The sequence below is a fragment of the Nicotiana tabacum genome, chromosome 18, assembly GCF_000715075.1.
Source record: "Nicotiana tabacum cultivar K326 chromosome 18, ASM71507v2, whole genome shotgun sequence".
Taxonomy (NCBI): Eukaryota; Viridiplantae; Streptophyta; class Magnoliopsida; order Solanales; family Solanaceae; genus Nicotiana; species Nicotiana tabacum.
Genome location: NC_134097.1, coordinates 71,091,555 through 71,118,242, shown reverse-complemented (window position 1 = coordinate 71,118,242; position 26,688 = coordinate 71,091,555). Strand labels below are relative to the sequence as shown.

The 26,688-nt window shown below is 37.3% G+C and overlaps 1 protein-coding gene across 3 annotated transcripts; it reads right to left on the bottom strand.

Moving 5' to 3' along the window:
• Positions 1 to 118: 118 nt before the first annotated feature.
• Positions 119 to 26,536, bottom strand: LOC107822877 (molybdenum cofactor sulfurase). Of its 3 annotated transcripts, XR_012702115.1 has the most exons (23): positions 26,306 to 26,536; positions 26,094 to 26,192; positions 25,901 to 25,959; positions 25,404 to 25,564; positions 24,630 to 24,784; positions 24,164 to 24,290; positions 23,459 to 23,561; positions 23,321 to 23,366; positions 22,722 to 22,760; positions 22,484 to 22,640; positions 21,629 to 21,716; positions 13,972 to 14,088; positions 12,832 to 12,909; positions 12,631 to 12,732; positions 10,707 to 10,797; positions 10,432 to 10,536; positions 10,112 to 10,176; positions 8,970 to 9,121; positions 2,534 to 2,766; positions 1,897 to 2,033; positions 1,406 to 1,516; positions 1,096 to 1,309; positions 119 to 618 (listed from the first exon to the last, which is right to left on the bottom strand). XR_012702115.1 is itself a non-coding variant. In XM_075236975.1 (22 exons), exons 1-22 carry the CDS (start codon positions 26,421 to 26,423, stop codon positions 1,199 to 1,201), a joined length of 2,454 nt encoding a protein of 817 aa, XP_075093076.1. In that variant the 5' UTR covers positions 26,424 to 26,536; the 3' UTR covers positions 955 to 1,198. The 3 variants fall into 3 exon arrangements, 2 of the variants coding, with proteins under 2 accessions (XP_075093076.1, XP_075093077.1); XM_075236975.1 differs by lacking the exon at positions 119 to 618 and having other exon boundaries at positions 955 to 1,309; XM_075236976.1 differs by lacking the exon at positions 119 to 618 and having other exon boundaries at positions 955 to 1,309; positions 2,534 to 2,628.
• Positions 26,537 to 26,688: the final 152 nt, after the last annotated feature.

Genomic DNA, 26,688 nt, shown 5'->3' with positions numbered 1-26,688 from the left:
TAAATCATACAGGTTCTGAAATTGAATAGAAGCGTATCCATCAATAATGAAGATTTTAGAGCCAACCAAAAAAGAGAACAGAAGACGTAAGCAACACAACTGAAAACAGTCGAATAGAGCTGAAAAATAGTTACTTCGCTTAATATATTCTTGAAAACATTTGAGATGACCAACAAAACATTTCTCAAAATGACTTGTTAGCTAAGTACTATGAAGGAACTCGATTGCCATTACAACAGACAACCACACCTGTAGATGGAGGAACTCTCACATGCTTACCTATGGATGAAATAAAAGACAACCCGCACTTCATCCTATGTTCAGTTGGTAAATTCATAGTTGAGAGCTGTATGGATACATATCTGAGTCTAATTAACAGTACACACCAGTTTTTCAAAGGGGACAGGAATAGGCAAAGAACTTTCTTCACAAGTGGTCAAGAATGTGCCAAGACAATCCACAGCTGGATTCCACTCCCTATGATAGATCGAGGGCGCATTGCAAGGGTCAGAACAATAACCTGCAGTCCTCAATGATGCTTCCCCTCACAGGATTTGCAGTCACCATGATCCGTGAGAGAGTGTTACAGAGTGAATATCTGCATTTTCCTTGGCAAATCTGAGCACATCATTGAAGGCAACAAGCTCAGCATCAAGAATGACAGTTCTGGATATGTTCAAATACTCCAGACAAGGCAGTGAATCAACATACCATCATCCAATGGTTTCAAAGGCTAAAAAAGGTTAATGTCAAACCACAATCTTTTCCATGTTAAGTTTGCACCCACGGGATGAGTTTCAGCTAACACAACGGGAAGCCATGGGTATAGTGGATACAAGTGGTATTGATACATTAGCCAATACTGGCAAATTACAACATCCATGGGTAGCACACCAAGATACTACACAAACTACAAACTTGCATATACCGGACATAAAACTGGACTCAGCCCAATGAATATGAACATAAACATTACCATTAGTTATTAGCTCGTAATTACATCGGTTACAAAGAATTAAGATATAAGAGACTTCTTTTAGAAGTACATACCCATTTACATACAGAGAACAATAAAGTACAATTTGATGTATTGACCTGCCAAGAGGAAGTGTTTCTGCCGCTTCTTCACCACATTCAACACTTGTAACCTCTGTTGTGACTACTTACAAGTCCCAAATAGAGACTTCAAAGAAAGTAATCAATTGCTATCTCCATTTGAGAATATTTGTTCTCCTACACGAAGCCATGCATCCGACTTGGTTTTCGTATTATTCTCATATCTTAGTAGTATGCCAAACAATATTTTCCCCTGTTTGCAAGGAATACATGGTAAGAAGTAATTAACTAAGCTAAATAAACATGCTGCATTTCTTTTGGTTTTTCTTCGTTTTAGGTGGGTTCTAACCTTTGCTCTCCTGTAGCCTGCTAAAGTTGCCAAAGGTTCACTCAACCTCTGCACCTCCCCAGCCTCTGGATTTATATTGATCATCTGACAACGGTTGCAACCACCCAATGACTGCACTTAACAAAATCAGGGGGTGACAACAATTGCGTATTTACACAAGTATCTACTGATGTATCTAGGCATGTGAAAACATGAAAAACTTTTATTTTTTAATAAAACTAAAAGAAGATAGATAAAGAAAGAGGTGCAAACTGAGAGCTGCATAGCCCTGGAAGTGTTGAGAAAATTATGATCATTGACTACTTAGTGACAAGTTTTCTTTCCTCACCACAGTTTCTTTAGAAGTAGAGGAATTGTCTCTAGACATGTAAGAACATCAACAACAGATGCTGAATGGTTTGTCACAAGATTTCTTTGTCACAATGTTAGGACAGAAAGTATGCAGTCACTGCATGTTTTCAAATCTTGATTTTATAAGAGCTAGAACTCACAGTAAAATATTTGCCCCCAATATTTAGATGCCTCCACCGATCTTCTGCATATGGTTCACCACCTGATGCTACAAGATTGGGCCGAAATCTCATTGCACCAACTTGAACTGCTTGTCCGCCAGTGCTCTTTCGTCCATCTAAACCCAAAAAACAAAGGTTGAATGAGTTTTTGATAGACCTATTTGCTTCATACATTCACCTTTCTTAATCTCCATCCTTGTAAAATCACTAACCGCCATCAGAGGAATTATGTGACACGAGTGACTTATCTAGAAACAAATTCACGTATTGTGGACTATAAAAGGTACTGAACGGACAGCAAATCCAATTAGCAGCCATGCTACTAGAGGTACACGTTTCGAATACTAGTCTTCTCTAAAGAGAGAAAACACCACCTCGTCTAACTTAATTTCAAGTAAGGTAAACCAGCAGTATCCAGTGAACAGAAGTTATTCCACTTATCATTGCATAGACATGGTTTAAAAGTTATTATGCATTCAGCTTACAGGAACATCCTCAAATGAACTAATTGTATTGGGTGCAATCTCTAATTTCCATATATTCCTATTCCAGAAGAGTTTAATACCAGACAGAAAGATTGCTCTATTAAGAAAGGGAGAAGATGAGAAAGACATACTTGATTTCAGCCTAGAGTTGAGGTCAGCTATGCTTTCTTCAGATACCAGCAGAAACTGGGCTTCATTGACGAAATTCAATTTAGCACCAACATCCCTGCACATGCCAGGACTCCCATTCTTATTTATGCATGAGTAACTTTGGGAACCTGAATTCCTTAATAGAGTGCAAGGTCGACCAATTGCATTGCTGAACCAGATATCAACCTCATTGTTATAACTTCGGACTTCATATCTACTCAAATCAAAAAAAAAAAAAAAAAACATGAAAAGCAATTGAGTGTTACTATAATGCTGCTGATTCAAAAGCACCACTAACATAACTATAATTCATGAACCACAATCTTCTTGTCGATTTTTATGTGGTGAACACTAAACAGAGAGCAGCACTTACATAGCTATAATAGTGCTTGTTAGATATTTATGTATAAATCGTCCTAGTCCCATAAGTAGTAGGAGTAGAATATGTCCTAGTCCCATATGTAGTAGGACAAAAATTCCGGCAACTTCATATTGTTCCCCGGGTTTATCACTGCTACAGTGGTATTGTGCATATACCACTACCATTATCAAATCCGAAACCCTTGTGCGACCAAACCCCAGAAATCTCAGTCCCATCGGAACAGAAATGTCAGTCACCGTGCGTCTTTCCAATTGACGACTCAAGATTAATTTCCGTTATCTCCTCATTGGCATGTGTTGTGTGAAAACCAACACTACCATCTTGATCAGAAAAGTCAGGCGACCAAACCCCAGTCAATCGCGGCAGAAAGTCCCTCACGCACCTCCACGCGCTACAAGAACTAGGGTTCTAGCGAGCACGTCTGAGACATGACTAGGAAATTTGCATTCTAGCTAGCGCATGGAGCACTTGTCACCAAGAATTTTAAAAAATTTCTTTAGGATAGTTGTTTCGTGGAGTGATTCCGAGTCCACCAGTACAATTTCCTACAGATTCCGAGTATTTGGAATTTTCCAGAAGACTGACTTTCATTCATTATCATTAGTCCAGCATGAGCCTATCCATATAAATTACATCAAATTCTGACAACTTTTATTTTTTTTCCGGTGTGAATAGTAATTCCAGAAAAGGTTCTTGTTTGCTGATGGTGTTTTAGAACCTATTTTGTAGTGTGAAATTCGGCGTAGTCTCACTAATTTCAATTTTTTCCGGCGATTTTTCGGCCAACTTCTGTTTATTAGCAACCACCTAGTTTTGTTGCTTAGGGGTAGTCTAGTGGCATTGTATGTCGAATGATAGCTTGCAGATATTTTCACCAAGTCCCTCACTGGTCCTCGTATTAGTTACATATGTAACAAGCTCGGTACATATGATTTGTATGCACCAGCTTGAGGGAAGTGTTAGATATTTATGTGTAAATAGTCCTAGTCTCAAATGTAATAGGAGTAGAATATGTCTTAGTCCCATATGTAGTAGGGGTAGAAGATGTATTATATATAGGGCTCATTGTATCATTGTTAATAATAGATTTTTCTCCCGTGCATTCTCACATGGTATCAGAGCTTTAGTAAAACAATGGACATCCTTCTCAAAACATCGTTCACTTTAATTAGGATACAATCTACTTTGGAACCAACAAACTGAGGTTTGAAGCTCGACAATCAGCAATAGCTTTAAAAATAATTAGTTCCAATAAACTATACCTTTGTTTAGGTAAAGAAATATACCGACTTTGTTTTAATTAGATGCCTATGCCAAAGAACATAACCATAGTCTCCGATTACAAGGAAATAATGAGATAAGCTTTGAAATGAAAACACACTCAAGGGTGTGGCCTCTTGGTCAATGAAGTGGGTTTTTTGGAGAAAAGAATTCAAATCCCGGCAGAGACAAAAAACATTAAGTGATTTCTTCTTATCTTCCTAAGCCTTATTGGACAGAGCTACCCAATACCTGTGCTGGTGGGAGATAACTACTACCCAGTGGAATAGTAGAGGTGCGCACAACTTGACCGAGATACCACCATTAAAAAATCATTTTTGAAAGGCACAAAATTCAGTTAATATTTATAAGCTTCACATGCTTCACTAAAGGCAATTGGATTGGTCTTTCACCAGTATAACTTACACAGATAAACAACAACAACAAACCTCGTGTAGTCCCACAAGTGGGGTCTGAGGAGGGTAGAGTGTACGCAGACCTTACCGCTGCCTTTAAGAGGCAGAGAGGCTATTTCCGGTAAACTCTCGGCTCAAAGAGGAAAAAGGGAAGGGGCAACATCAAGCAAACCAATCTGACAACCAAAGCGAAAATACAAAGCTAACACTAAGTAATGCAAACATAAAATCGAAACAAGTACTAGTTAACAGATGCTACATGTGTCTCCATAACACAAAAAGCATAAACCACATATTCCATCATTGTCTAGTTGCAGCTGACTTATGGAATTTCTTTTATTCCATATTTGGATGATCCTGGGTCACCCCTCAGTCAGTCAAGGAAGCCTACGATAACTGGTTTTTGTGGGAAGTTGATAAGGCCATCAGAAGGATATGGAAAATGATCCAAGCAACTATTTTTTGGTGTATCTGGACAGAGAGAAATCGCAGATATTTTGATGGTGTCTCAACTCCAGCATGCTTCCTGAAGGCTAGATGTTTAGTTAGTTTTTTTAGCTAGAACTTCATGACCCCTGTAAATAGCACTGATCACTTTTTGGACTTTGTTAGCTCTCTGATCCTAGCATAGTTTTTGTACTAATAGAGCTAACAGTCACCTCTCTTTGTAGCTTTTGTTTCCTTATGCATCTTCTTGATGCCTTCTTAATGATAACACCTCACTTCATCAAAAAAAAAACAGAAAACCGAAACAAGGTAGCAATAAGAAATAACAGCAATCTAGGGATAAAAAGAAGAACTCGAAAGACGCTAAGAGATGTATCAAAGCTACTGTGACAAACAAGGACAACACTCGGCTACCTAACCCTCTACCTTTATTCTCAACCTCCACACCTTCCTATCTATGGTCATGTCCTCAGTCAGCTGGAACAACAGCATATCTCGCCTAATCACCTCACCCCAATACTTCTTCGGCCTGCCTCTACCTCTCCGTTGGTCCTCCAACGCTAGCCTCTCACACCTCCTCACCTGAGCATCAGTGTCTCTCCTCTTAACATGCATGAACCATCTAAGTCTCGCCTCCGGCATCTTATCCTCCACAGGGGCCACGCCAACCTTGTCCCGGATAACTTCATTTTTAATTCTATCCAACCTGGTTTGCCTGCACATCCATTTCAACATCCTCATTTCAGCCACCTTCATCTTCTGTACATGGGAGTTCTTGACTGGCCAACACTCCGCCCCATATAGCATAGTTGGTCTGACCACCATTCTATAGAACTTACCTTTAAGTTTTGGCGGCACATTCTTATCACACAAAACACCAGAAGCAAGCCTTCATTTCATCCATCCCGCCCCAATACCGTGTGTGACATACTCGTCGATCTCCTCATTCTCTTGTATAACAGATCCAAGGTACTTGAAACTTTCACTCCTAGGAGCGACTTGTGAATCAAGCCGCACGTCTCCGTCCACAACCTGAGTCACGCTACTGAACTTGCACTCCAAGTATTCCGTTTTGGTTCAGCTCAACTTGAAAACCTTTAGACTCCAGGGTCTGTCTCCAAACCTATAACCTCTCGTTAACATCACCTCATGTCTCGTCAATGAGGACAATGTCATCTGCAAATAACATGCACCACGGAACCTTCCCTTGAATGTGACGCGTCAACGCGTCGATTGTCAGGGCAAACAGAACTTACACAAGTATGATGCATATACCATAACCATCTTTGGCACCACAAAATCTAAGTGTGTGGGTGACACTCGCATGCACGCCCATCAACAAAGTTTTTCACAAATTTTAGAGCAAAATTAAGGAGCACTATTTTTTCTAACTTTTTCTACTGTACATATACCATGCTTTCTTAATGAAACTTTTTCTTCCTAATTAAAAAACAAGTAAATGTGAAAGAACCAATTACTTATTGCACATCCAAGATGAAACTGCAAGACAGTGTTGTTCAAGTCAGATAAGATAGACAGTCACATAGTTTAACACAAAGAAGATCAACAACTTAAGTTTCGAACTACAATTTTTAATTTTGTGGGAACAATTCAAAACTCAAGAAAGAAAGATAATTGCACCTTCTACATATGACCTTGTATGATAGTCCGAGAAAACATAGTTGCTCTTACAAGTTAGTAAGATCTAGCTACCATATAAGAGTGTATCTACACCTAATAGTGTGGCCTAGTGGTCATTGAAGTGGGTTGAGAACCATAAAGCCTCAAGTTCAAATCATAGCATAGACAAAAATAATCTAGGCGATTTCTTCCCTTCTATCAAAGCCTTGGTGGACTGAGTTACGAGTCCGAAACCAAAATAGGGTTGAAAACTTGCGAAAGAACTGAAATAGAGTGTCAGAAAAAGGAATGCATGCGAATGTATTTGAGCTAACGTCCTGGGTTAACGGCCATCGCCCTTTTTTTGGCTGAAGTTATATAGTGCATTAGGAACATGCGCAGTACAAATATGCATTACGAGCAATGACTGAGTTGACACTTGAGGATGCATTGGCTTCTTGTAAGTGATAGCAATTGACAAATAACATCACTAGCTTGTCGACTCATATGTTGTTTCTTTTCATAATAAAAGCACATTGAAGAGTATGTTGACCACTCTTAATAATATTTTAACTAGCTATCGCTTTTGCTTTGCATCTTTCTTCTAGATTTCATGTTGTTCCTATTTTTCCTATGATTTCTGTGGTGATACTAATATTGTCTTTTTTTTTCTTTTTGTTTTCTTGAGCCGAGGGTCTTTCGGAAACAGTCTCTCTACTCCTTCGGGGTAGGGGTAAGGTCTGCATACACACTACCCTCCCCAAACCCCACTAGTGGGATTATACTGGGTTGTTGTTGTTGTTATCATCTTACAAAATGCATACAAAACAAGATGGCTTTAAAATATTTTTTCAAAAACCTAACAATTTGAAGTTAATTCTTTTGGAAATCCATCCAAATCAATATCCATTTGGGAAAAAGAGAACAAAATACTGAGCACGTTTTGATAATGACCTAAGACAAGTTTTCGATTTCAATTCTTTCCTAGAACTAAAAATATTTATACTATGTCATGTATTAACCAACATGATTTAATTAAATGTACTTGCACTTAAAATACACCATAGACAACATCAAAGTTTCTTTCGGTGGGGTTAGAGCATATTAAAATACAGGAAATACTTTTTTTTTATTTATTCTGTTGAAATTCACTCCAGTTACATCTTTCAAATGTGACACAACTGAAGCTTTCTGTATGTGGAACACTAGGATACCAAAAGGGAAAACATTCATGGGTCTATTCTTATTGTAATTCCAATAATTTCACTCAAATGATGTCTTACGTTCCTTTTATCCAAGTGGATAGGACAAGAAATATGTTTTTCTTAATTAATTTAATTAAATATGATCAACATCATGTACAACATATAGTCTGCACAACCACCTTGATGACTGTAAAAAAAAAAAATTATACATTACAGAGATTATTGGAATAAGAATGATTAAATTAACTGCTGACAATTGATTAATTTTTGGAAATAATGGGTCCCTTCTCCATGGGGAATGTTATATTAAATATTGGTTAATATTTTTTTTTCTTGAATGAATTTATTCTGATTACTCTCTTTTAAAGATCTCGACAATGAAGATCAAGTTTGTTTCCTTAAATTCACTTTGTGCAGAATTATAAGCATTCTACCTATTGTGAGATGCTCTTTTAATTCTTTTGTAGAGGTTCTATTCAATACCTAACTAGCCATTATCATTTATAAGCCAATGTATCCTCCAGATATCAACCTGGCCACTGCCCGTAATGCATATTTGTATAGCGCATGTTCCTAATGCGCTATATAATAATTTTTTATAAAAGAATCAAGCCACGGCCACCATTAACTCGGGACATTAGCTCAAATACATAGAGCGTATGCATACCATGCGCTATACCTAATTTGGTTCCTTTTTTTACACTCTATTTCGGTTCTTTTGCAAATTTTCGATGACCCTATTTTGGTTATGGACTTATAGAGTTACCCAATACCTATGCGGGTAGGAAGCACTTGTACTGGTGGGAGGTAACAGGTACCAGTAGAATTAGTCGAGGTACGCGCAAGCTAGCTTGGACACCACGATTATTAAAAAGCATAAAGTTGTATCTATGTAGTTGTATACCTACGTACATAAGGCTTGTTGAAATTTCTTTGACTGCTATAGGAATCTCCCTGTTGAGTTATAAAGCTCTAAAAACTGATTCACGTGATTTCTGTCTAAACTACTTAAATGATACCAAGAGGTAACAAGCTTGTTTATCAAGCCTTAAATAACATAAGGCAAAAGTGAAGATGAAGCTCAAACCTATGATTCTGGATATCCATTTCATCTCTTCCAGTGGCAAGTGAGTTTGATTTGAGTTCAATCTGCAATTTCTCCTTGCAACGAGGTGACTCTAAAAACAGTTTTCCCAAATTGAGATCAATCAGCGTGGTAATATAGCACATTTCTGGAACCTAGAATGCAAATACACCTGTCTTAGATGTTGATGCAGAAGAAATCAACCCTGTATCAGGGATAATAGTTAAGATGCAATAGTCAATAAACATTGACTAATCATTCATTATCTTTGATTCTAGTATACAAGCTTACAGTAGTTACTTGCTTCTCTTACAAAATTAAGTGTTTAAATATTAAAGTAGAGATCATAGCACAATCGAGAGCATGGACACTTACAAATTATTCAAGTTGAATATAGATTGCTAAAAACTAAAGATAAATTATATTTTGAAATGTTTTCAAGAAAAATAAAACAAGATAACAAATTAGAGCTGACTAGCTAAAAAATGGATGAAGGGGAGCCCTGGAGCAATGGTAAAGTTGTCTCCATGTGACCTATAGGTCACAGGTTCGAGCCATGGAATCAGACATTGTTGTTTGCATCAGGGTAGGCTGCCTACATCACACCCCTTGGGGCGCGGCCCTTTCCCGGACCCTGCGTGAATGCGGATGCTTCGTGCACCGGACTGTCCTTTTTTTGGCTAAAAAATGGAGTGGAGAAATCAAGACACTTAAAAGTTAGTAGTGAAACATGGGAGCAAGTAGGATTTTGACATTCAGAGAGAACAAGGAGTTATTCAAGGGAGTTGACACTTTATGAACTGTGAATAAGTCAAATTAGAAGAAATAGACAAAATAAACAAATTCAATAGGGAGGTTCGAAAAAAACCTACAGACCATCCGCACCCTGTCAATTCTAATGCACGCAACCCAAGTTAAGAAGTAACATGTTACTTTGTGAAAAAGAGTCATTATTTGTCAGGCTTGTCTAGAGGATTAACAAGGTTAAGACCACAACATTTTGAAGGATGGGTAAATCAAATGATAGTCAACAATTCCACTTTCCTAAATCCAGTTATAATAGGTGGAGGAGGGTATTTTAACCATGGTTTTGCACATGGATAACAGGCATCAATACACATGCTGTGACTTATAAAGTATTCTACCTTCTTTTGGGTAAGAATTTCACCAGTTGTGCTCTTGAGAATCCATTCACGATCATACAATAACCCTGCATTTCATAGTGAAAGAAACAAGGATAACTATGTAAGAATAACATAATGAAATTCAAAATTACTTATATTCTAAAGAAAATGTGGAGGAGGCCACAATGAAATTCAAAATTACTTATATTCTAAAGAAAATGTGGAGGAGCACATTTCCTATGTGCAATTAATACGGACAAAATCTAACTTTGATAAATCCACATGTAATAGCATGATTATTAACAAACTCAATTATCCAATGAGATACAGTAGATAGCTACCAGTAGATGTTAGAGGCCACTGATTCGCACTAAATCCTGCGCAGGACTTTATTGGATAGACAGTAATAGATGTGAGGAAATGCCGTGCAGCGGCTTTTCCAATTCCTGCAATTGGTCAATGACATGGATAGGTTCACAAAACAAGTCCAAACACTATCTTTTATGGTATTAAAATGACAAACTACCACACTTAAATCAACTTCTGGTCTACAAGAAGCCAAATCAACATATATATTTAATGCATGCCGAATAGTAGAAGGGTGAAAAAAATTAACCTTCAACTGGTGGAGAGATGGAGCTTAGATGAAACGCAGACCAATTAGATGATAATATTACAAAATTATTTTCCACGAAGTTGACAAACTTCTGCAAAGACAAGTGCAAGAAAATGAGGGAGGGGAAAAGACTAGCTTCCAAAGGAACATCCAGAGCAGAGAGTAGTTCCTCAATCAACCATTGAGGCAATGACCAGAAACTTCATAGAAATTGAAACTTCTACCTAGCAATATCTAGAACAAAACAACAGAACAGGGAATTATAAAAATTAAAAAAATATTAAAAATAAAAGAAAAGGACATAACCATTTTCCGTTTTTCAACAATTTAGCTTTTTCTTGACCATACTTTGTGGTGATGGGAACCATGGGGTTGGAGTACAACAATATAGTCAAGCTATCCAAATGATTGCTCTAGTTCTTGACCAGAAGTTGCTCTTTCTTCAGACAGAAACTTGAAGAGCTAAAAAGTTCATCTTGTTGTAGTCCTTTATCCCTTTCGATTTTCAGCTTGCCCCTCTAATAGCTGATTGAAAATAAAAATCCCGGAAGTTGTCCCTTGTTCTTTGTGACCATTAAGCTATTTCTTAGCCTTACTCTCTCTCTTGAGGAAACAGATGTTGGGCCTAACTCAATTAGCTTATGAAGTGAGGATTGCCCACAACCATACAAGAAGATAAGAGCACATTTCCTCAACTAATGGGGGACCTTTATTTTTTTTGGTTAAGTAACTAATGTCGGACATTCTAACACCCTTGCCCTCCCCTTACCTGCATGCCCAGGACGGACAGCTGGAGCGTGTAGAATATAACAGTGGGTTGGGCAAACCAAGAATAGGGATTGTCTGGCTTTGATGTCATGTTCAAATAGGAAAAACTTCTCATTGACTTGACTAAGTGATGTTTGGCTAAAATCCATGTTTTTGCATGTAATTTGCCTTGCATTATGCCTCGTAGTGTTAACTTTAATGTGAATATTTGCGACTAGAGCTTAATAATGATGTTTATATGTGTAGGGGTCAACCAAGAATAGGAATTGTCTGGCTTTGATGTCATGTTCAAATAGGAAAAACTTCTCATTGACTTGACTAAGCAACAATATACAAGATATGCTCCTTGTATAGGAGGTCTTACATTATGTACAATTAGATAGGTAATCTATTTCTATGCTAATAAGGTAAGAAACTATTTCATAACAAAATATATCATCTTTCATATTTTACAAGATTTTTCTTATTCAAATCTTCAGGTACAATAAGTCTAGACATCTATGAATCTAGACACATCTAAGAAAGCACCTTCAACTCAAAGTAGTAAAACCAACTTGAGTTTACTTATGTTGTAACATAAAAGTTGACGTCGAAATCTCGCTGGAATAGTGCACAATCAATAAAAGGAAAAGTGGTATTTGAAATCTTCCCCACAAAAGGTCGTGAATAACTGCACAGGAAAAGGTGTTTCTTGCACTACATGGATAAAAATCTATTCTCAATCACCGAAAAGAGACGCGGTATTGCATATCTCTAAGACACTATCAGCTTACCCTGAATTGGTAGAACAATGACAAGAAATTCATAAAAGAGGGCACCACTAGATGTAGAAAAGAGCAGCGCTGGTTGCAGGAGAGATAGTGGCACCAGAACAGCCAAAGAGAGAAGTGGCACCAAACACCGAAAGGAAGAAGAAAAAGCTGGCACCACTCTCCAGTGGAGGAAGCTATTTGAGTCTACCAAAACCTTAGAGGCTTCGATACCATTTTCAGAAAATAGATCTTAGGCCGAACTCAACCTTCAAATCTAGCTCGTGAAGTGAGCATTACCCAAGACCATACAAGGAAACAACATCCTACTGCAAAAAATAAAATAAAAAATATATATAGAACCACCTTTCATTTTGAGGTGAGTTGGGAGTGGTGGGGCCCCTTACCATAACATCTTCAAATGTTGACATGTACCCAAAAGATACTCTGATAGCTCCAGTTGGTTTTCCATGTAACATATCACGATCATCCCAGCACACATGCCCAGCCTAAATGAAATCATAATTGAATTTGTTGCCTTTGGTGGTCACTTTCTGCATGCAACAAAAGCCATACAACAAATAAAATTGGGGAAAGGAAACATGTACCTCAATGTTTGAAAGAAGATCCAAGTGTGACAAACCAAGATATTTAGCACAAGCACCAGGATTGCAAAAACATCCTGTCTACAAAATACAAGGAAAAAGAAGCAAGAGTTTACTCATATCATATAACAGTATTAAATATCTGAGATATACAACTACCAATTTGTGGGATATTATTGGGTATGTTGTTGTTGTATACAGTTACCAATTTCACCAGTTGTGATGTATAATCCTCCATCCCTTTAAGATAGACAATTCTTTATGGGCATTCTCAAATAATTTACCCATTTCTTTGACAATTCCAGCTAAAGAAGATTTGTTATTACTTTCTATTATTTCAAACTTGAGCTTACATTTTTCACCGACCTACTCCATTTTTCACATTCAACCTCTTGTTTTAGACACTTCTCGACCAAAGTTGTGTCATATAAACTTTACTCTTAAACACTTCTCAGGCCAAAGCTGGGTAACCTTAATTGGGAAGAGGAGTAACATCAAAAAGCTTAGAGAAGATAACCAAATGTACAAAAGAAATCTGAAATTATCGTTTCATTAACGGCAAATAACACAGTATTTCTCTGACAAGAGCTTGAACGTAACAAAGACACAGCAACCTCATCATGTTAGTATGGATGCAAGTCATCCCTTATTTGGCCTTCCATAGTCAAAAGTTACCACTACATGTTGAGATTATCTGCTCATTCCAAAAAGTATAAAAGATTGCAGGTATTGTGGAGGGCAATAACTGAGCACTGAAAAACAACCCTAAATGTAGCAGTTCACACATCTAACAGTGGTGAAGGCGATTAAAAGAGTAAGTGACGCATACATCTGAAGGACCAAACTAGCAAATAACAAACTAACAGAAGTTTAACTAGCAAACTTCACAAAGCAAAAGCACATCAAGAATTCAGATACATGTGAAGACGAATAATAAATCATAAAAGGCACCTCTTGGATGTAATGTCGTCCTCCTTGACATGGACAAAAGGTAACAAATGAAAGTAAGACATTGACCAGAAACAGCAGTATCAAGCTGCTCTGAGGATATGTTTCAAGAGTATAAAGTAGCAACCATATCATCCCCAAGTGTAACAGAATAAAAGACATACTTCATAGACAATATGGCCTTTGAACTCTTACCCGCAGTTGAATTCCTGCTAAAGTTGCCAATTTTTCCACCTCACGATATCCATACCATGTTCCATCTGGTCTTTTCATGTTGAATGAAACCGTAGGACCCATTTCACTAGATAGTAACTGAGATAAAAATCATATTATCATAGTCACCTTCTGAATGATAGCACAATATCACAACAAAAAATCAGAGACAATTCAGAGACTATGAAAGAATACCAAAGAAGATGTAAAAAAAAATGAAACTCAACAAACAAGAGCAACCCAACATGATTCAGTTGTACACGAATCGCCTTTGGACAGGAATTGTGGAAGCCAACAATTCTATATTGCCTACCAAATTTTCAACATCTATAGGATCAATCAAATGCATAAGAATGTGTTGGTGTTTGAACTAATGGAAACTTCCCTTCACCTATGATTCTGTTGATTAGCATGATTTCACGAGATTTAATTATATTTAGGAGATTGTTGATTAGCATGACTTCAGGAGATTTGATTATATTTAGGAGATTTGATTTTATTTGATAGTTTTTTTTTTCTTTTTGGCAATCCGCTAGGCAAGTGCCTAGGGCTAGTTTTTTATTAATAAAAGAAAAGAAAAATACAACAATTAGGAAGAGTACAAATAAGGGGTGCAATAGCACCTGTATTGTTACCCATGTGTCTTGGCTATATAATCACTCCTTTGCGCCTCACAATGCCTTATGATGGCAGCCTCATGTAGAGGATTCATGGGGTAGCTGCTGGCAAAGTCTCACGAGGGCGTATAATCTCATAGCCGTGTGGATATTTTCCAAAGGCATAGGACCAAGGCAACACTAACCGGGTTAAACCTTACCTTACTAATCCTATTGAGGCAAAGAAAAGGCCTCACCTACTAACAAGCATGTAAAAAATAAGAACTGGAGAGTACCAAATATTCAATGATCATCACAGAGTTTATAACATACTCTGTGATGATATTACAAATGATAATACTTATAAAATGATAAAATAGAATGTAGTAGGAATTAAAATCTTGTCCCTTCTTTTCCAAACTTGTAAAATCTTCAATTTGTAATTCTTTGTTGTTTTCCTCACCCGTGTTCAAAATGTATTCAAAAATCATCATTTCTTTTTTGAACGGTTGGACCTCGTTGATGTAGTTGGGGAAGCCTTCTTTTGTTTGGCAACTCTCATTGGAGGTCGCCTAACATTTAAAAAATCACTAACCTTCTCGTCCCAACTATTTTCCCTTGTATGAGTCTTCTTACCTTTGCCGCTATGCATTGGTGATAAATCACCTTGTATTACTGCATGTCCACGACATTCTTGCAACATTTCATCTTCCTCTCCTTCTTCATAAATGTCCCTTCCAAAGTTTACTGTATTTGGCAGGTTTTGGGTAGTGTTTTGAGTCATCAGTACATTTGCATCTTGTGCCTTTGTCATGACTGTCTTGTCTTGATGTTGTTGAACCCTTTGCACATTATTTCTAACCTTGCTCGGCTGTCCAGTGCTGTAAACTTGAGATGGAGTTAACAAATTAAGAGGCTTAGAAGTTACCAATGCGTCCAGAAGCTTTCTATCCTCCAAAGATATAGTTGGAGTGGTTGTAACAATTTGTTGAAGTTCTTTCGCAAATTGAATTTGCTGCTCAGCTGTTGCATTCAACTGTTGTTGTTGTTGTCCAGTCTGATTTATTACTGGAAGAGTACCAGTTGTACTACTCGACATGGTCTGTTGCTGCCCAGGCGGATTAGTTGTTGTAAATTCTTGCAACCTTGTTCCATTTGTCTTCACACCGTTGTGGTGATCGCTTTCTTTCCTTGTTTTGGATATATCCTCACCCTCCATACGTTCAACATTGTCATGTTCATCTCCAGTATCCCTTGACTTCTTCCCCTGCCCTTGAACTCTATTGACACTTTGTTCTTGTCCATCTTGCTCCTGATCCTCGACTGGACCTTCTTCTTCACTTTCAAACCCAAACTCTCCTTCATCTGACTCTTCCTCAGTTTGAGCACACCATACTTTTCTAGTACCCAGCTTTATTCTCTCATCAGATTTGTTCAGCTCGCCTGTTGCATTAGTATCAACTGTTTGCGACGGGATTTCTTGACACGATTGATTGGTAGTAACACGTTGTCCAAAATTCTTGTTAACCCACTTTGATGTGGATTCCTTATGTAGAGCTGCCTCATTCCTCACACTGCCTTTATTACCTTCTTGTGATATCCCATTCCCAGCAGTTGTTGAATTGAACCTTGGAGCTGCTGGATTTAGTGTTTTACCAGTACGAACAGAACTAGGCCTTGGACTTCGATCCTTACCTTCTGCAACTAGCATCAACTTATTATTATCCAGCTTATCTCCCCCCTTAGTCTGATCCACACCAGCCATATCATCAATATGAGTTTGCCTTTGCAGCATATTAGCATCCTCATGTCCCTCTTCCTGAAGTTCCAACAATGCAAATTTGTTTCCCAGCTGCACCTGCTGCCTTTCATCTTGATTAACTGGGACTATTTCTTTTCCAGTAGTTTCTTGATCATTCTTCTGAGTAACAGCCTTATTAGTGCGATTATCTCGCACCTCTTTCCATTGTTCCTTTCCATTGCCATTCACGTTACCCACAACTTTGCCACTCGACAAATTACCCTGTTTCTCAGAAACAAAGTCCTTATTGGCTTGAACCACAGCTTCATCAGTACCCTGTTTCTCGTCTGATTTGTGTTCCATTAAATTTGGATATAGCCTCCAGCACTCTATCATATCATGGCCCTGCAATTTGCATTCCTTGCAATATTTTGGCATGAAGTCATACTGGATTTTCACCCATTCAGTTCTCGCAACTCCAGTAGCCTCATTCTCGATGTCCATACGCACTCTCTTCGGCAAATCTGCTTGTAGGTCAACAAGTACCTTCGCTCTAGCACAACTAGGCCTTGTTTTGTTTATGGTTGCCAAATCCAATTGTTGTGGTTTTCCAACAGCAGAGGCTAGAGAAAACAAACATTCTTTCACAAAGTACGTGGGCAGTAAATGTGGAAATGAAATCCATGCCATCGCCATAGGTGTTTCTTCTCCAACTTTGAAATTTTTATCATAAATGAGCTGTCTTATTTGGTATTCATAACCATCTTTTGCCTTAATATAGTAGGTGCTTTTTGACTGATTTTCTGAAAATCCTCCCTCAAAGTTAGACGAATCAGTACATGTTTGTCTCTCAAAAATCCGATATTACAATCACATTTAATACCACATTGTACAGGGATTAATCGACGCAATTCTTGGAGATCTGGCCATCCGTAAGAGAACTTACCTAGCACAGCATACTGTAGACCTTCAATAATATTCATTCTATCCACCTCTGATTCTGTAAACTTGACAAAAGGTTGTCCATGTAAGAAAGTAGCTGGTTTGAAAGGAATTGGCTCAACTGATGCTGCTTTCTCGTTCATCTGGTTGTTGATTGTTGATGGTTTCAACAATCTGCTATAATCTAATGGTTGGTTGTTGTTATTTGTTGCTGGATTTGATGGATCAAAGATTGTTGATGGCTGACCAGCCATAGATGAAGGTTGGTCGCCGGCCATTTTTTTATTTGATAGTTGGACTGATTGTGTAGATTTATTTTATTTCCTTAATTAGCATTAAGAGCTTTGTATAAATTCCCTTGCTCATGGGATGTAAACACACACAGAAATACAAGAAACCTTTTCTTCTTCTCAAAATCTGCATAGTATAAGAGTCATTGTTGCCTTTTTGAGGTAAGTTATCTCTCTCGTAGCACTAAAGTTCCAGTTTTATCAAAGAGCGAGTTTTCTCTCTTGGTGGTTGTCCGCAACACAAACCCCTTCTGGTCAATTTTTTCTTTTTTGGAATTTTCTTTTCTATTAGGGCCGCTGGAACATTCCAAACCTATCCCTACTAGTTTTGAGTTATTCGTTCACCGGAGTTAAGGTACTGTCAAGACAGATTTGATTTCCGGCGAGATAGATTATTTTTCACCACTTATCTTCAGATTTTTTTCTAATTGGGCAGAAATATGAAGACATTTAAGGATACAATTTTTGAAGAAATCTTGTCTACGAATGAAATTCAGCTTCTCAGCCGCCTCCTAGCCAAACTTCACTTTGCTAATGTTGCCACATCCAATTATGTGCAATCAGGCACGGCCTTTGCTGCTCACCTTTTCTTGTATTGTTGATTCTGGTGCAAATAGATACATAACAGGCTCTTCTAAAGGTATTCAAAACTATTCTCTGTGTCTCAAAGGAGATAATATCAAAATAGCCAATGGTTCTTTAGCACCTACCTATGGAACAGGTTCTGTCGTTTGTACTCCTAATATTAAATTATCATTCGTGCTCCATGTCCCTAAGTTCCCTGACAATCATTTATCTGTTAGTGTCATCACCAAAGCTCTAAACTATGAAATCGAGTTCTGTCTCGATCATTGTATTTTTCAGGATCTTCAAACAAGGAAAAGGATTGACAATGGTAGATTGAGCGATGACTTGTATATATTAGATGGAATTCAAGACTCTGGTCAAGCCTTTTTTGGGATAAGTAAGGATGTCAACCAAGAAATAATACAGTAGCATAGACGGTTAGGATACTCATCATTCTTTGTTTTGAAGAAGTTATATCCCGATTTGTTTTGAAGGACTCAATTTGAATCTTTGTTATATGATGCATGTGAATATGCCAAGCATAATAGAAACTCTTATCCCTTGAGTGATAATAAAAGCACAACTCCATTTATGACTATTCATTCTGATGTATGGGGTCCTACTCAGATTGTTTTTATATGGTCTGGTAGCCGATAGTTTGTTACTTTCATTAATTGCTGCACTAGGATGACTTGGGTATATTTGTTAAAAGACACAAGTGAAGTTTTCTCTTATTTTTAGTCATTTCATAGGATGATTTATACTCAGTTTGATGCCAAATAAAAATCTTGAGAACTGACAATGGCAGCGAATACATGGATAAAAGATATGATGCTAATTTGGAGTCCAATGAGATAATCCATCAGACTAGTTGTCCTTACACTAGTAAACAAATTTGAGTCGCTGAAAGAAAAAATAGGCATTTGTTAGAAGTAGCAAGATCTTTTATGTTCACTATGCATCTATCAAAACATTACAGGGCGATGCTATTCCAGTGGCTGCCTATCTTATCAATAGAATGCCACTTAAAACCCTCAATTTTCAAAGTCCTTTGGAAGTTTTAAAGAGTAAGAATGAGTATATTGTTCCTCTGAAGGTGTGTGGATGTGTTTGCTTTGTCGACACTAGGAATCCTGGGAAACTTGATCCTAGAGCTATAAAATGTGTTTTCACGGGGTATTCTCCGACACAGAAAGGTAACAAATGTTATCATCCTCCCCCTAGGAGATCTTTTGTTAGCATGGATGTTACCTTTTGAGAATTTGAGCCCTATTTCAGTATTAACACATCACCTCTTCGAGGGAGGGCAGTAGGGAGGAAAAGGTGATTCTACCTATTTCCATTATTGGACCTCTTGATACATTGTCACAGGGAAAAGTTAAATTGGAGAAAGAATTCAAGGGGAAACAATTGGGCGTTTGGATTGCCTTGATTTGAAAACATACTCGAGGAAAAATAGAGCAGAAGAAGCTATCATGCAATCTACCAAAGTTAATCACAGTTATCCAAGAGTTTAACATGACTCATAGTGAAGCTAATCACTCTATGTTTTGTCGGCATTCTGCTTCAAATATGTGTATTTATCTGGTGGTTTATGTGGCGGTTTATGTTGACGATATTGTTATTACCTACAGACTACAGTGATCATGATGGTATTACTAAATTGAAGCAACATCTCTTTTGCCATTCTCAGACTAAGGATCTATTAAAGTATTTTCTGGGTATTGAGGTCGCTCAGTCTAGCTCAGGTATTGTGATCTCACAACAGAAGTATGTCTTAGACATTCTTGAGCAGACAAGAATAACAGGCCGTAGATCTGTTGACACTCCGATGGATCCGAATTCTAATCTTCTACCAGGACATGGGGAGCCGCTTAGCGATCCTGCGAGATAAAGGCGGTTGGTTGGTAAATTAACCTCACAGTGACTAGACTTGACATTTTCTTTCCTGTGAGTGTTGTAAGTCAGGCATTCTTTGGCTATGTAAAGTCAGCTCCAGGCAAAGGGTTATTGTTTGAGGATCGAGGCCGTGAGCAGATAGTTGGGTACTAAGATACTGATAGGGCGGGATCACCTTCTGATAGACGTTCTACGTTTGGATATCGTGTTTTAGTAAGAGGTAATTTAGTGTCTTGGAAGAGCAAGAAACAGAATGTGGTTATTCGATCTAGTGCAAAAGTAGAACATCAAGCAATGGCTATGGCAACATGTGAGCTACATTGGGTCAAACAGTTGCTCAAGGAGTTGAAATTTGGTGAAATAAGCCAGATGGAACTTGTGTGTGATAATCAAGTTGCCCTTCATATTGCATCAAATCCGATGTTCCATGAGAGAACTAAACACATTGAAATTGACTGTCACTTCGTCAGAGAAAAGATACTCTAAGGAGATACTGTTGCAAAGTTTGTGAAGTTGAATGATCAGCATGCAGATATTTTCACCAAGTCTCTCACTGTCTTTGTATTAGTTACATATGTAACAAGCTCGGTACATATGATCTGTATGCACCGGCTTGAGGGGGAGTGTTACATAGTTAATATAATTGTAAATAAGTATAGTCCCACATAGAATAGGATTAGTGTGTGTATATTGTTAGAAATAGTCGTCCTTGTATTATAGTTAAACACATCAATAATATATTTTTTCCCCGTGCTTTCTCACAAAAACGGTTACAAAAAACTATTTACTTCTATATGGGGTTCTCCCCTTCATTAATAAATTTATTACTTTATCAAAAAAAAATAGTATAGTGCAGAACTCAAGTGACCCTATTCTTGACATTGTTTGGCTGCAAATTTCAAACCTTTTGGAATCTTTTAAAACCAAAATTAATTGCAAAAGTACTTACTCAGATCCAAACTCAGCAACTATAGGTTTTCAAAAACCAGAAAGCCCAAGATTAGAGACATGGTTGTGGCAATACTTGCTTATATGCTCAACTACATGGTCGATTAGAAGAAAATTAACGAGCTTTTATAAGCCCTGTAAACTATTTAATCTTGCTATAGCATATCAAATGCATAGTTCCAACACATTTAAGGGGACTAAAAATAATGTTGCCCCGAAACTATATCTATAGTAGGTTCCCCAAGATTAAACAAAGCTAAAGATTTTCCTTGGGTCACTTTAAAATGCCAGACCCTATATTGTTAACTCAAGCTAGTTTTTAACTAGTTTCCTCAAATTTAGCAGGCCACTTAAGTTACCCCTCCATTAATTAGTTTCTTCTATTCACATGTTCATATTTCTAATGAGGAGCCATTAAACATTCTCTCTATCTATTTCTAGTATTTAAAGCAAAATTATTGCACCATTGCGCAGCAACCAAATTTGCCTAGGACATAAAAACACCAGATCAAAGAAATATTTTCATGTGAATTCAGGAGGACTTTCTGAAACATCATTACATATTGCATTTGATAAGTAGAATGAGATCAAAATTCCAACCACGTTATAAAAACATATGAAACTAGTCACGAGAATGCTATGCTCAATATATTTACCCCATAAAGAGTGCAAACAAATTCTCCATTTTCATGCTTCAGCGCCAAAAGCTTATTTCTCACATATGCTGCAAGTGATGCTGTATGCCTTGCAGGATAGAATAGTACATTTCAGAACATTTTTTATTTTCATTACGCTCAAACTTCAGAGAGAGAGAGAGAGAGAAATGAGGCAACAGTTTCCATAAATAATAGAGAAAGAGATAGTTACAAGAATTAAGCAGAACTATTTCTAACAGCAAACCAGTAAAATTCTTTGCAAGTTTTTTGTTGGCGGTGAATTAGATTACTCAGAAAGGAACAACTAGTTTCTCTGCCAACAGAAACCAATACTGAGAACCGTGCCTATGTATCCTCTAAACAAAGAACAACTTATCGACAAGTCAAACAGAGACAAACTAAAAACTGGATATTTGAGGTCCTCAAATTGAGTAAACATTTAACAAAGTTTTCTTAGTCACTCAAGAGTTAATTAGCCTAACAGCTAAAGCAAAAATTGACTTGTTTCAATATTTGTAGTAACACTTAGATATAAAGGTTAACAATATCTATGTAATCAAAATATAAAAGGTTAACAATATCCAAAAAGTAGATGAACAGGATTAATCAAATAAGATTAGCAGGATTCACTCACCAAGATGAATCATAGAAAGATCAACTATAAACTAGAAAGCTTGCAATAAATCTAGTCAAGAGTGCGCAACAATATACTGTCTCTGTTCAGGCGTAATGACAGCAAAAAATGTCCAATCTCAATATAATCTGATCATCATTCAATTTCAGAATCTATTCACCCACAAAAGAAGTAAGCTCTCACCTTATCCGGAGAAAAGAAAGAAGTTAACTATCACTTACCGGGAAATTGAAGATGTTGTTAACATATTCATTATTCTGAACCCATGTTGAATTGCTGCTATGCTCAAGAACGAGATGGTTCCATCCTCAAAAAATTCCTCTACACCTTCTCTTCTTTTGAAAAAGTCAATGTCAGCAATAGCTGCAGCCACCGTGCCTACAAGAATCCAGGCTAACTTGAAAGTGCTAGAGGAATCAAATATAATAATCATAATAAGACAGGGAACTAAGAACAAACCTCCACTAAAGTAGGTCTTCTTCATCAGCTTAGCAGCATCTGATCAATAGAGGGAGATCAGGAAATTTTGTTAATTTTCACAATGAAGAAAAAGGGAGGAAAACTAGGGGTGGGGACAGTGGCGGAGGCAGGATCTCCACGAAGGGGGTTCAAAAAAAAAAATTGTAGCTTGTGGGAATTGAACCTATGACCTTATGAAGGTTTTGAACCCCCTTGACCACTAAACTATACTTTTGGGTTGTGTTAAGGGGGTTCAAAACTTAATATATAGAGGTATAAAAACAGATTTTGCCTTATATATTCAGTGTAATTTTTCGGCGAAGTGGATTCGGGTGAACCCCCTTCCGCCCCTGGGTGGGGATATGATAGATCTTGTTTCATAACCCAAAAAAAAAGGGAAATATTAGATTTTCCACAAGAAAACCTAGGCATCTCTGCCATCCTTTCCACCCAAGATTCTCTCCATAGACAGAGAAGCAAAAGGATAGAGGCAGAGAGGGAGACAAGAGAGAAATACATTACAAGAAGAAGAAAATTGGTAAACAAGAATAAGTGAGGAAACACACAAGAAATATTGGCCTTCTTATTTAGCTGCTTACCATTTCGAACAATGAGTGCTCCAAGGCCAGTTGGGTAGCCGAATAACTAAACAAGAAACATAAAAAATCTTTTCAAGCTCCGGGATGTATTTTGTATGTTCATGTAATCTTTAAACAGCAGGTATCAAATATAAGGACCTTGTAGAATGAGAAGACAACAAAGTCCGCTTTAAACTTTGATAAATCTGCTGGATCGGTAGCACATCCTTTAGCAGCATCTATCAGAACCAACCAACAACCTCTGTATTCAGAAAAGAGAATTAATGTCTGCGCATCTGCATACGACCAACTCAATGATGGAGAAATAAAATCTTACTGAAGACATAAGAACAAGCTTGTCAGCTAATGAGAACAATATAGCACATACAGAGGACAAAGGCCAATGATTCGATACTTAAGTCAAACTAGTCAAAGCCCTGACTGAATCAGCATACATTGTTCAAAATGTAACATGTACGCTTGTAGTATTGGCAAACAAACAAATCTTCTTTGGCCCAGTTATACCTAAGAATGACAGACTAGTTAGTAATTACTGCATGCCCATGTTTTAACTTTTTGGAAGACAAACATATCAACATCATTTGAAATACCCATAGTTTAGCCAATAAAGAAGTGAAGAGTGTTTTGAACCAACATGAAAAATAAATATCTTTTTTAGTAAATGTTTGAAGCATTAAAAATTCTATTCTCAACCAAGCTTAAAAGAGAAGTAAGGTCTATTTTCTAAAGACATCCCTGACCCTCATAAGGAAGTAAAAACCTACAAGCAGAGGGGAAAAAGAATATCTTATACTATTCAGATAAATGTCAGAACTTTAGCAGCGAGGTTTTTAATACTTTTACCTGCCATACTGGGAGCTTCCTAAGATTCTTTCAGACTCTTCCTTGATAACCTTAACCAGGTAAGGGTAGAATTTTCGACCGGAAAAATTGCATTCTGAGGGGAATGCAAACAAGTTGTATGCATTACCTGTAACAAGAAGAAGACAATTTCAAATACAACACGTCGAAACTGATGAAGACATTGGTAATATGTGCCTCATTAGTGAAGCATCTTCTACTTCACTTCCAGTGCATCTGATAAAAAATCACAAAAAGAAATAGATACTCCACCTAACTGGTATAAGGACATATAGGCTCTCTTGATTGATGGGATCTCATGCTCTGACTATTATCAAATTTGAGTTGAAGGTGCTAACTACCTTTATAGACTTGGTGGATGGAGGGGCTTGGAAGGTAGAAGTTGATGCAACTATCATACAACCTAGTTTCCAAGGGAAGTTGGCTGAATCTAGGATTAAGAAGCTACCTGTCGTCCCTTCTTTCAGTTCTCCACATTCACTTCTTCTCTGAACGTGATGCTGTGTTAGTTTTAAGTTAGACTTGGGGCTTTCTGATTCACCAAGATGCGTGCTCTCTTCAATGTCAACTGCAAAAGCAGCAGCTCCTTTACTGAGAGCATATCTAGTAACTTTTAAGGAAAAGGATACTTGAGAAACACAAACATTAAGATGAACAAAATTAAAAATCATGAAAAAATCTTCATCAACACAACTGTTTCTGCCAACTCCTCACGCTGTGTAATGCCTTTCTCCTTTTTCTCTTTTATTTTTCTGGCGTAATAAGTTATCTGTATGAACCAAATTATTAACACATAGATAAAAGTACATAAAATTAGAGATGAATTGGGTCCTCTGAGTTTTGGGCTTATTTTAAGAACAAGCCTAGAATTTTTGTGGCTGCTTAGATAGAACTGGGATCAGTCAAGTATAAGAGTTATCCTTGGAAGTACAGCCAGAAACAAGTGTAACAATATCCATGAGATGAACAGTAGAAATTCTACACCTTACTTCAGCAGCAAGAGGTGGGACTAGAAAATGCTGAATATTTATGAAATCTTCAGGGGCCTTTGATACAGTGGATCAGTACGTTCAGTGAAAAAGTGTAGCATTTGAAGCAGGAATGAGTACCGCAGATTAAGCAACTGAATATACAACCAAAGAAGAAAGCTTTCTGAGAAAATTAATACATCAGAACTCTGCATGACAAAATTTGATGAAAAGGTTTATTCAATTTAGGATACTCCCTAATCCCCAGGACGCTGTTATGATTCTCCACTGAGTACATAAAACTGCTTTGACTGCTCCAGGGGAAGGTCTCCCCAACAAGCTTTAATGCAGATGTTGCCCCAGAAGTGAATATACAGCTATATTCTCTTGGTGATGCATTGAAGAAATTAAGAACCTGATAAGAGCCGTGATGCAATGGTAAAAGAAAGTAAAACAACAGCAACGTATCACATGTGAAACACTGAATATGAGAGAACATATGGGAAAAAAGAATTTAGTGGCTCTCATTAAACTGACTTGACATTGAAAAACATGTGATTCTTTTTAAGAATTAACACCTCTCCACAACATTGTGGTGCTTATGATTTGATTGCTTAACATTCTGATCATATCAATTACTTGAATAGCAAACATCAAGGCGTATGTGCAAAGTATTGTGGACTGATTTTGGAAGCAGAGATAGTAGGAATATTTATCAGCAAAAATAAATTGTGCAAGAGAAGCTGTTTACCTGTTGGCGTGCTTTCGCAACAATGTCCTCACTAGCCAAACTGCAACTGCTCTGGCTATCTATTGTTTTTTCACAGAATTAAGGAATTAAAGGGACAGTTAATAAAAGGTCAAATTTTTATCTGGAGTAAATAAATGCGGAATCCAACTCTATATTAGGGAACCTCCAGTAGAAAGTTGGAAAAATAGCTTACGAGGATTCCCATAAACAGTAGTATTGAGGTCCTTAAAAATAGCTTCCATTTGAGACTCAGAATAAAGAGTGGCTCCAGCATGATCCAAGTATACCGTACCTACAAATGAATGTAAATAGTCAACGTCAATATATAGAACAAAAATTCGAAATAATTGTGATAATCATCTTATTTTCTTCAGCATGTGATTATTTGAAAAGGGAAAATCTTACTGTTTAAGCGCTTAAATTCAGTAGCTCTAATTTCATCAATGTTCTTGGGGGCATTTGGATAACCATAATCGCTTCCAAACTCCTTCAGGAATTGTTCTTTATCCGATTCGGTATTCATTGTGCAGAGCTTACGAGAGTCTTTGATTTTCCTATTCAAGCACGGAACAATATAAGGAAAAAGAAATTGAGTTACTAGTCCAAGGAATTGAGTTCACGACACTTCCCAAATAGCAACCGCCAACGTCATTTTTGTAAATGGGCTTTTCATACAGCCCGACTCACTTAGATCGTGAAATTAAAAAATAGCCAGATTTATATGTGGTCATTCAAAAATAGTCATAGTTTCAAAAGTAATAGAAATTTAGTCATTTTTCATATAAAGA

Excerpts from the sequence above, each read along its gene's own strand:
- LOC107822877 (XM_075236975.1), bottom strand. The coding sequence starts at position 26,423 with ATGAATACCGAATCGGATAAAGAACAATTCCTGAAGGAGTTTGGAAGC. Across the intron at positions 23,562-24,163 it reads GGAAGCTCCCAGTATGGCAG|AGGTTGTTGGTTGGTTCTGA; the intron begins GTAAAAGTATTA and ends TTCTGAATACAG. Across the intron at positions 12,910-13,971 it reads TAGCAGGAATTCAACTGCGG|ACAGGATGTTTTTGCAATCC; the intron begins GTAAGAGTTCAA and ends TGTATTTTGTAG.